Genomic DNA, 11,256 nt, shown 5'->3' with positions numbered 1-11,256 from the left:
TGGTGGAAATTACTAAAAATGACTATTCAACTGAGACTACTCATTTGGAAAATATGAACAAAATTATTATTGTTAGTTGTTCCTTTCCACAATTTTCTACAAATTAAACACTGAAAAAACTAAGATTAAAAACTACAAAAACAGAAGTCTAGTTTAAGGTTCATAGAATTTTATTGGTAATTTAATCAGACAAGGCAGACACATCAATGCAACACTTGATGATGAGGTGATAAGACGGCTCTTTATCGCTTTAAATAATTTGTCAATTATACAAGCACAGGGTTCATGGCAAATGAGACAAAAGAACAAGTTCAAGGAGTTGAGAGAAGCCATTTAAGCCCTGGCCTGCTGCTGGTGTTCAGCAATTCGGCTTTCCATCACCGGCCTGAAGTGCCGGATCAATCCCTGAAAACACAGAAAAGACAAAAACAACAGAGGGAAACAGTACATAAATAACGCAGAAGAATAACAAGGGCTGTACCACAAACAGAATGTCAGTGTATATTTATTACAACATTAAAAAACAGTGATAAGTGTTAATTCCTGTGGTAAAGGTTTAATGTTCAGAATGAAATACACATGGCAGAAAGGACCTTGAGTATTATTTTGAGGTTATGGTTTCATGATGAAAGTTTACTTTTCTAGCTACACCTAACTATTTCTAATGCAATCTAATACAACATCCCAGAAATAAATCTATAAATAAATAAATTGATTGCTTTCTATAGTCATCTTTGTCCACCCTCAATGGGGATGCACAAAATAATGTAAAAAAAAAAAAAAAGTAATACAATAAAATGGAGTCTGCAAAATGTCAATTCATTCATTTCCCAGAGTCTCCCATTCATTTTTCCAATGATCCTGTTAGTACGAAATGCATAGTAGTGTTCTATTTATTTATAAATGTACATACTGTAACTACACTTATACATAACCATATTCTACTGCTCTTCATACTATTCATCCTGCACATACACTTATTCTGTTTCTGCACTACAATGGTACTGTTAACACACTGCACATAGCTGTACATATCTGTCTATATGGTTCATTCTGAATATCCATATTTTCTGTTTTTCTTATAATATACTCTGTTAATACACTGCATATATCTATATTATTCTTACTACTATTATAACGTTACCACTAAATTGCACATATCTGTACATGTTGTTCATACACAGTTCATATTACATAACCATATTTATTTATTCTGCTCTAATAAGGTAACTGCTAATACACTACACATATTTATGTTCAATTTATATTACTCTAAACCACCATCTGTAAACCAACTGTATACTACTGTCTACACTGCACTATATTTCTTGTCCTGTTTATGCACCACCTGTCTATACTTTGTATATCACATTGCACTTTTCAGCTCTTTTTGCACTTCTGGTTGGACGCAAACTGCATTTCGTTGTCTTTGTACTTGTAATCTAATCTAATGACAGTATATGTGTTTACCTGCACTGGCCATGCCGCACCATCTCCCAGGGCACAGATAGTGTGTCCCTCAATCTGCTTACTGAGCTCCCAAATCATGTCGATCTCTGATGGCCGTGCATCACCTTTCACAAAACGCCACATCATGTTATTCATCCAGTCCACTCCTACAGAAACAGATGAAAAGAAAAAGTTAGTTAGAGGTATTACAAGACACTGAAAAACACAATGTGGGTCGACACTTTCAGTGCCTAAAATGACACTGCAGTGGCACTTACCTTCTCTGCAGGGTGTGCACTGGCCGCAACTCTCATGCTTGTAGAACTCAATCAGACGGGCGATGGCTCTGATAATGTCAGTCTACAAAAAACATGCATCCACCAATGTTAGATGTTTCATGATTTCTTTATCCGCAATGAATTATGCAGCAGAGGTAACGGACTTACAGATTTGTCCATGACTATAAGTGCAGCTGTCCCCAGGCCAGTCTGAGCCTGGATGAGGCCATCAAAGTCCATCAGCACCTCTTCACAGACATTCTTGGGAATAAGGGGTGTTGAGGAGCCACCGGGGATTACAGCCAGCAGGTTATCCCAACCACCACGCACTCCACCTACCAAATGGATGTTTGTTATAATTAAGTTTAAAAATAAGTGCATTTAGGGTGTGCTTACGTTAAGTCATCTTAATCTTTTCAGCCCATGACCCCCTGGGTGCAGATGAACAAATGATGCATTTAGGTTTTCCCTTTGCACCAGTTTCACTTAATTATTTACAGGAGGGGTTTATTAATTCACTGGAATAAGGAATTTTCTTCCACTTATGAGATATTTTTTGACAGAATTCCCTAACTCGCGTCATAAAAGAATTACAAACAGCTCTCTCTATCCTGCAGTTTGAGACCCAAAAACCTTGCCTTAATAATATAGTAGGAGTCAAATAGGCTCATTGGATACATTGTGTGACACATTCTCAGCTTCATATGTACCTGCGTGCCTCTCAATGAGGTCTTTCAGAGGGATAGACATCTCCTCCTCTACCGTGCAGGGGTTGTTAACATGGCCGGAGATGTTGAAGAGCTTTGTGCCGGAGTTTCTCTCTCTGCCAAAGCCCAGAAACCACGGGCCGCCACGACGACAGATGGTGGGCGCCACGGCTACAGTCTCCACATTGGCAACAGTTGTTGGGCAACCAAACACACCTTTAAGAGAGCAGCAGAAGTGAGGTAGATATTACAGTACAGCTTTTATTTGGCAAGAACAAGAGTCCCACAGTAGTTATCTGTGTTCAGATCAAAATAACTAGTAGGTTGAAGAAAATGTGGCCATTGTGAGAATGCACTGGGGGGTACGAGCTAAAGACTAATAAGATCAATATTTTATTTATTGTGGCAATAAAACCTTTTCTGATTCTGATTTTATCCCCATCTGTGCACCGGAACTCACCCACATCAGCAGGAAATGGGGGCTTCAGGCGTGGCTTCCCCTGCTTTCCCTCCAGGGACTCGATAAGAGCGGTCTCCTCTCCACAGATGTATGCTCCAGCACCACGCATCACAAACACATCAAAGTCATAACCGCTGCCACAGCAGTCCTTTCCAATGAGCCCAGCAGCATAGGCCTCATTGATAGCCACCTAAGAGCAGATATTGCATACATAATGCTTTAACAGGATGGATTATTACATAGTGTTGCACAACCGTACCTTGAATTGCACATAACTCTACTATTACAGCCATGAGCACTTGGCCTGCACTATGTCAAAACTAACCCAATTAAGACAACACAGGAATAAACAACAATGTTAACAGCAAATTATCAAAAAAATGTAAAAATAAAAAAAATAAAATAAAAAGATTCAAATGTTCCAGACTCAAGAATTCCCTGTACAGATATCCTTTCAGTAAAAACTCAGTCCATAAGTTTGTATTTCTGATTTTACGGAACACATTTAGTGATTTTATGGCGAATTGTGTGAATGTTACTGGCATGTTATTTTTTTAAGACACTTATAAACCATGAATTGATGTTCCTGAGAAATCTCAAGTTTGATTCCGTCTATTATCACCTGCAGGTTGGAAGACTCATTGTAGAACTCTCCTCTGATATAAATATATGCAGCACGCGCCCCCATGGCTCTCCCAGCCACCAGGCAGCCCTCCACCAGTTTGTGTGGGTCATTTCGCATAATCTCCCTGTCCTTACAGGTGCCAGGTTCTCCTTCATCTGCGTTCACCACCAGATACTTTGGCCTGATGGAATAAATTAGAAATTGGTTAAATAGGGTAGAGCAAACTAATCCAGACAAAACCAGCTAGAGTCAACTGAGGGCGTTTTCACACCTGTAGTTCGTTTGCTTTGGTCCGAATCAGTTGGTGAGTTTGTAAACTTGGAGTGATTTTCCCTCGGTTTGGTTTGGTTTAGTTTCACACCTGGAAAAATCCAAGCGTACCAAAATGCGCCAATACAAATCACGCAAGAACGTCCACTCCTCTTATTGGTCGGATGTATCTGGGGGCGGGAGCAAGAAAGTAAATACAGGAAGAAGGTCCTGTGTTCTGGACTAGTGCATATTTATTGCATATCCATGGTCAAACCAGCTCATTTCATTAAACTGATCAGACATTGTTTCGCGAGAGACATTACTACGTCTGCTCTGTTCACCGAGACTTTGCTCTGCTGGCATCTGTCTCCAATTCTAGCGGGAGCTGGTTTGACCATGGAGATGCGAGTGACGGACGGCAAGCTTGACCGCAGTCTATTTCTGTGATAGAAACACTGCAAGCTGCTACAGTTTGCTGCTCTGCTGCATCGCAGATTGCTAAACACACCTGACTACAGGAGACACTATCTCAGACTTGCGGAGTACATATAGTTGGTGCAGTTCGAGTACGGATCACGTTCTCACCACAAATGAACCGCTCCAGAGTTCGATTTAAAGCGTACCGAGACCACCTCTTCAAGCAGGTCTCGGTGCGCTTGTATGGTCCACTTTTGGTGCACACCCGAGTGCGAATGCCGCGTTCTCACCTGCCCTAACGAACCGCACCAGCGGGACAAACGAACTCTAGTTCGATTCACCCAAACTAAACGAGGCAGGTGTGAAAGCGCCCCAAGATGTCAAAGCTGCACTAGTCAATTTTTTCAGCTTTCATGCACCTAATGGCCGACAAGAAATGATGATTGCAAGAGACCATGTGAATTAATGTAATTGAAAATTACAAGAAACCGCACACTCAGAGCTTTAACGGCATCTCTTAAACGGCTGGTGGGGATGGATTTGATGAAAAATAAATTTGCTGTCGTTTAGAAAAGATGATGCCAATATTAAGTTAATGGATATATAAAGATGTTAAAAGAATGCTAATCATCTTAAACTTTGCCAATTGCAAGATTTGGTTACTTTTTTTGAGTAATCAATATATACTGTGAATATAATTGTCAGTTACACCCATAAATACTTTTAAGTTGGATTTATCACTTCCAATGTGTTCAGAAGATTTCCCAAATAACCATTCAAAGCACCTAATGTTATTATTTTGAGAAACCAGTGCAAATATGTTGGGGCGAATAAAAAAAAACAAAAAAACTCACTGTTGGTTTAATAAAGACATTTGTGCAATTTCATTAGAATCTGGTAAAATGACATGAGAATATAAGAAAAAAAAAAAGAGTGTGTGCATCTGTCTCATCACAGACCTGCCATCGCTGGGCTTGTTCATGAAGCTCCACTTCATGCCTGTAGGGAAACCAGCTCCACCTCGCCCACGCAGGCCAGAAACCTTGATCTCATTGAGGATCCAGTCGACTCCCTTCAAAAGGATCTCCTTAGTTTTGTACCAGTCGCCACGCTTCATCGCCCCCTTCAGCCTGAAGCACAAGATGATATGAGTAGGTGAGTATTGTGTCCTTTTTTATCTCTAGACATTATTGATAAAGTTTTATTGCAACAAAGCTTCTTGTCAGGTCAAGAACATGCATAACTGGAATTCTTTCTTTACTTTTAAGCACATTAATTTCTATTGTGTAAGACAATAAATCAATTTTATATGGATATTATGTTTAAAGTTGTTATCTGTATTATTGAGTTGTTTCTAGCGGCAACATTGGCAGTAAGATGTAATTGCAGGCACGCCTCTGGAACCTCATCTCCCAGAGTTCCTTTCGAAAAACGAACAGTGTCGACTAATGCCTTCACATGCTTCACACTGGTAGCAGGTCCCAAGAGAGAAGGGGAACAATGTATTCTGATACAGAAACTATAAAACTTTGTAGCATAATTACTAACTATTAAAATATTATTATTTATTTGCCCTTCTTCAGTTCGTTTAATTTTTTGTTTCTTTTTTTTTGGACTCGAAGTCATTGTGAGTCTGCAGTAATAAAATGTAGGCGCTGTAGTAAAAAAATGTGACCGTTTTTACCATTTCTAGTCTGGCCCCAAAGGCCACAGTAATCTGACTCCAATTCAGGTCACTACACCTCACACCTTTAAGATTTAGGTGTCCGTTGACTGGTAGATCAGAAATAAAACTCAGGATTTGCTTAGTTAAAATATAACAAGCTTTAGTGAAATGATATTGCAAGTAAATACATAAGCATATGGACGCATTTCTCCTTCAAGACCGTCTCTCTCGCCCTACCAACAGACAGTCTCCCCAGGAACTCGTGCCCGCGACTCAGACCCTTATACTCTTATACATTTTCTCTGCCCATCCTTGTTGGTGCTATCATTGGTTGGATATAGTCCAGGTCATCTTTGCTCTGCTGTCCGGTCCTTCAGCCCCTTCCGCGATGTTCACGCGTCTACAAATTGGATCTACAAAATGTTTTATGATGTTCATCTGTGTGTCTTATCTTTTCTGCTGACCTAGGAGTGATGAGAGCCAAAATCATCCTATGACCTGAATCTTACCTTTCAGTTATTTGCAAAATACATCTTACACAGTGGCTTCGTTCTCTGCTCCCCCCGATCTGAGAGTCTTTTTAATTAGCTCAATTATTTTCCCGGCCTGGTGCTCCCTTTCATATAGTTCAGGTGGCTTTTCTTACAAACAGTCAGAAAGATCAGAGAACGAAACCACTCATGATCTCTACACACATTTTCCACAAAATATTTTCCTACAGCGCCCGGGTCTTCCAGCTAACATCACGGACAACAATGAGGGCAGAACAGCATCACCAATCTGTTTTAACCAAATATTCTCTGTCCAGCTCAGCTACAAACACCGGATCCGCAGCATGTTACCGCGTTGATCACTGACGAGCTTATAAGTATCCAGTAGGCTACCGACGTGATCTTCACCTGTTCAACTGACTTTACCAGATAGCCCGCGACTGTCCTGCTTTTATAACAGACATGTGAACTCACCACAGACAGTTGCCGTTTGCATGGACTCACGGCAGTGCGCTGCTGAGAGTGAATAGAGGAAACACTGGAATGGATATTTCGCGTTATTTTAAACGAACGAGAAACACTGATGTATTAAACTGCCAATTAGATTAATTTACAAGTTTATCGAAAGAATCGTTCTGGCCCACTTTAACTCCTGTCAATCACTATTGTTTTAACTCACTTTTTGATAGATAAGAACTTAACAGACAATTAACTAGATGAAAATCTTACAGATTACAACTTTAAGACTTTGCAGAGCATATGAGAATAACATCAGGGGTGTTACCTCCAGTCATGGCGGCCATAAAGGTTTGTGAAAATTCTGTCCTCATCTGCAAGAGGTCCAAATGTGGTTTTCTTAGGAGCACTCTGGGAATATGAGATAAACACATAATCAGTGTTAACATTTTAACTCTATTGTTACCATTTTAATTTTTGTTTTTTCCAAAATACAGGCCTGTACCTGTGTTGTGCTGTTGAATCGGGTGATAGCAGTCACTGCACCTTGACTGACAGCAGCTGGAGCACGGGCCACCCCACACACCACTGCTCGAGACAGGGACAGCATCCTTCCTGCACCCAGGAAAGACCATAAGATGACTTCAAAAGGATAGTTTAGGTTACTTTAGTTTAACAAGAAATGTAGGACATAATCACAGTTTTACTAAAAATACTGAAAATTGCCATCAGATTCTTTTCTCTAGCTAATTCTTAGTTTTTGTTTAAAGTTCCTGATTTAAGTCAACATTTTGCTTTAAGACTAGAATTGTATTAAGGCAAAGTTCTTGTACAACTGCTTGTGCATAGAAAACATTTAACATCAGAGAAGATTGGCTCCTTTAAAATTACATGAAAAAAGGGTTTAGTATAAAAAACATTCATATTTCTCAAATAAGGTATGGATAATCCTCAGGGAAGGTATCAGCACTATTATAGAAAACAAAACTGAAGAGTGCTATCTGAAAATAGTCCAGTGGACTCATCAACCTGAGCACCAACAAATCAGTTCAATCAGTGATATTCCATAACTAGACAGCTTACTGTTAAATATATTATAATGGCCCTTTCAACTAACAACAATACATGTTATTTTTATTACAGGAGTCATGCTGTAATTTGCTGTAATAACAATATGTTGTCATAACTGTCAAAACAAGAGCACTTGAGTGAAATTAGACACTTTCTATTTCAGCACGAGTCGCATTTAATTTCAACACGATAAAAGTAACTAACACTAGATTCACTTTTATTGTTTTGGTGACGACAAATAGGTATTTTAATGAAATATTGTTTGACATTGGAATAGATTTGACAGAGATCTTGTGTAACTTGTTATGTTGTGTTGTTATGTCACAGATACAGAAAGTTACTTTAGCTAACAAAAGGTGAAGGCGAGTGCCAGCAATGTTATCGATCCTGACACTCTCAGCTGTACTATTTCAGATCAACATACTTGTAAAGAAATGTAATAATTATTATAATTTAAACTTTTTCCTTGTTTAATTAAACGTGATGTAAATAGCACGCACTGACCCTCATGATCATATATCTAGCTACTGCTAGCCTGGCGCTAAGCTAAGTTAGCTAGCTAGCTGTTAACCTTGTAATGTCAGAGTAAAAGCAGCGGATTCACGACGTAGCATACAAATATCACATTGACAATATATGAATGGAATCGTTCACACCAACTGTAATACCAGCTGCATTAAAAGCATTCAAATGATGAATGGTTTTGATGTAAGTTAGCAAACCATCAGTCCTTACCTTCTCTACGTCCAGAGTTTACGAAATACCGACGGAAGTAGATGCGCACACGGCCGGAAGCTCTCTCTCTGTGTGTGTGTGTGTGTGTGTGTGTGTGTGTGTGTGTGTGTGTGTGTGTGTGTGTGTGTGTGTGTGTGTGTGTGTGTGTGTGTGTGTGTGTGTGTGTGTGTGCGTGTGTGTGTGTGTGTGTGTGTGTGTGTGTGTGTGTGTGTGTGTGTGTGTGTTCTTGTTTAACTATATTCATGGGGTCCAAAAACCGGGAATACAGTATACTTGTGGGGTCCGGACAGCTTTGTGGGGCCAAAATGCTGGACCCCACAACTTTAAAAGTCTGTTTGAAGATTAAGACTTGGTTTTAGGATTAGGTTTAGAATTAGGTTATGGTTAGGGTGAGGGTAAGGGGCTAGGGAATGCATTATGTCAATGACTGGTCCCCACAAAGATAGTGAGATGCACTGTGTGTGTGTGTGTGTGTGTGTGTGTGTGTGTGTGTGTGTGTGTGTGTGTGTGTGTGTGTGTGTGTGTGTGTGTTGTACTTTTTACTCCATTTGAGAGCTATACTTTCTTACTAATTTGCAGAAATAAGACATATATATGATCATCTGAAAATGTAACTATATACAGTATCATAAAATATGGTGCATTTATGTATGTTACTGTATATATATATATATATATATATATATATATATATATATATATATACTCAAAACTATACTCAAAACTATCACTCAAAATGGGGCCATTCTACACAGTGAATTTTAATACTAGCACAAATGAATATGTTTTTCATAAGTAGTGTGTGTTTGCTCAGTTATAAATGACATCTTTAAAACAAACTGCATAGGCAACAACTTTTTTATATACATGTTTAAAGGGTAGAATTATTTATATTTACATGACAGCATCAGTATGAGGATCATTCAGCAGAAAGTTTAAATAATGAAAAGGATAGGCTAAGCATTGTGGTTAAAATTGAACAAATTCATGTGAATTTTTTTTTTACTTTATATTACTGTAAAATGGAAAAATTCCATAACCATTTTTCTCCTTTGCATTCAATTTACCAACAACAACAATGCACTGTATGAATCAATACAGTAATAGTAGCACACATACATAAGATATGTTTGTTTTGTCTGCCAATAATTTTTTTTTGCATTAACATTAAATATGACAAACTTCATTATCATCTGCAAATGAACCTACTGAATTCATTAACATATATTTCGCAAATGAATTGCCAGCAGAGAGTTAAATAACCGATTAAGGTGTTAAGGAAAGTGAGTAAATTGGGTCCATGTGCAAAAACAAATCACAGTTTATAATACTGGATATTTAATTGTAGCGATGCAAAGGCAGATTACCTCTACAAGTATGAGTACCATGAAATGGGGCAATTTAAACAGTGATGTATAACTGTGTGCAATCTGTCTCTGTACAGTTAGAGTTATTACATCACAGCAGCTTATCCTCAGTGAACATCGGTATTAAACTGTGACTTGATGCAACCTACGGACCTGAGGGATCATTAGCCTCAGCACTACATCCAGCTGGTGCTCCTGCGCTCGAATGAATGATGTAATGGAGAATAAAACTGCAGTGTCCGAAAGCATACAGGCAACTAAAAAAATTATTCTTAAAGCAGTATTTACATTTGGAAAAGCTATTGTTGCCTTTGTAAAAAAAAAAAAAAACACCAAAAATAAGTTGCTGAAGAAACAAGAAAATAGTGATTATTTTCTCATTGATTTGTAACTTACACAATCTATCTAACATGCAAAGTGTACAAGTAACAAAATAAAATCAATTGAAGGTGCAATATTTTCAACCGATGTGATAATAAATACAACTGAGGGTCTCCATCAGGTTGTTCATCACTGAGCACTAGAGGAAGCAGCAATCCGTCAAATCTACATTGAAGGTTTATTTGTTATGTGGTCAAGTTCAGTCTAGTATGTCAAGTATCCTCCACATTTCTGGCAGGAGTCTCTCTCTGTTGCTGCTGAGGAAGTCTCTCATCTGAGGGAGGATCAGAACTCGGTCTGCGAGTCACCCGGCCTAGTCGGTCCACGGCCACACACTCAAACGCCCTCCTCATCAGAGGATGCTCCTCCAGGACCTCGTTGAAACTGTCCACACTTAGGGAGTAAAGGCGACAGTAGGTGTCAGCCCTCACGCTGGCTGTGCGTCGTCCTTGGGTTAGCAGGCAGATCTCTGAACCAAAGAAGAGGGAGTCAGTTTAACCTTAAAGCAATCGTTTGATGTGTTGGAAACAGTGTTGGTAGTAACGCGTTACAAAAGTAACGCAATTACAGTAATGTATTCCTTTTTGCTGTAACGCAGTAATATAACGCATTGCTAATCAATTTCAGTAATATTATACCCGTTACAATCTCAGTAACGCGAATTACAACACATTTTAACCGGACATTTAGTGGTGTATTTTTTTATTTTTAATTCACCAACACATTTCGGCACAGAAAATAGTCCGTGAGTGTTATTTCCTGTCCCAGCAGCTGACAGATATAAACATGTTGGGAATTAATATTTAGGCCTGCTACATGTAAATATTTAGCCTACATTTTATCAGCGGTGGAAAGTATACCATCGGCAGCCAGGCTGGGTGTTAGTCCAAAGTACAAATAA

The 11,256-nt window shown here is 38.9% G+C and overlaps 2 protein-coding genes across 2 annotated transcripts in view; both read right to left on the bottom strand.

The window, feature by feature from the left end:
• Nucleotides 1-149: 149 nt before the first annotated feature.
• ndufv1 (NADH:ubiquinone oxidoreductase core subunit V1) lies at nucleotides 150-8,707 on the bottom strand. Its single transcript, XM_031296097.2, has 11 exons — nucleotides 8,608-8,707; nucleotides 7,307-7,416; nucleotides 7,130-7,212; nucleotides 5,148-5,318; nucleotides 3,517-3,700; nucleotides 2,895-3,084; nucleotides 2,438-2,650; nucleotides 1,896-2,062; nucleotides 1,728-1,809; nucleotides 1,471-1,616; nucleotides 150-405 (listed from the first exon to the last, which is right to left on the bottom strand). Exons 2-11 carry the CDS (start codon nucleotides 7,409-7,411, stop codon nucleotides 334-336), a joined length of 1,413 nt encoding a protein of 470 aa, XP_031151957.1. The 5' UTR covers nucleotides 7,412-7,416; nucleotides 8,608-8,707; the 3' UTR covers nucleotides 150-333.
• A 1,049-nt stretch (nucleotides 8,708-9,756) lies between these two features.
• The window catches only part of hcn3 (hyperpolarization activated cyclic nucleotide-gated potassium channel 3), a 28,013-nt gene continuing 26,513 nt past the window's right edge, over nucleotides 9,757-11,256 (bottom strand). Inside the window, exon 8 of the mRNA XM_031296096.2 lies at nucleotides 9,757-10,824. Coding sequence (XP_031151956.1) covers nucleotides 10,568-10,824 — 257 coding nt within the window. The 3' untranslated portion in view covers nucleotides 9,757-10,567. The remainder of the gene's footprint in view (nucleotides 10,825-11,256) is intronic.

This window comes from Sander lucioperca, chromosome 16, assembly GCF_008315115.2.
Source record: "Sander lucioperca isolate FBNREF2018 chromosome 16, SLUC_FBN_1.2, whole genome shotgun sequence".
In the NCBI taxonomy this organism is placed as follows: domain Eukaryota; kingdom Metazoa; phylum Chordata; class Actinopteri; order Perciformes; family Percidae; genus Sander; species Sander lucioperca.
The sequence above is the reverse complement of the archived record's forward strand: the minus strand, read 5'-3'. Positions and strand labels throughout refer to the sequence as shown.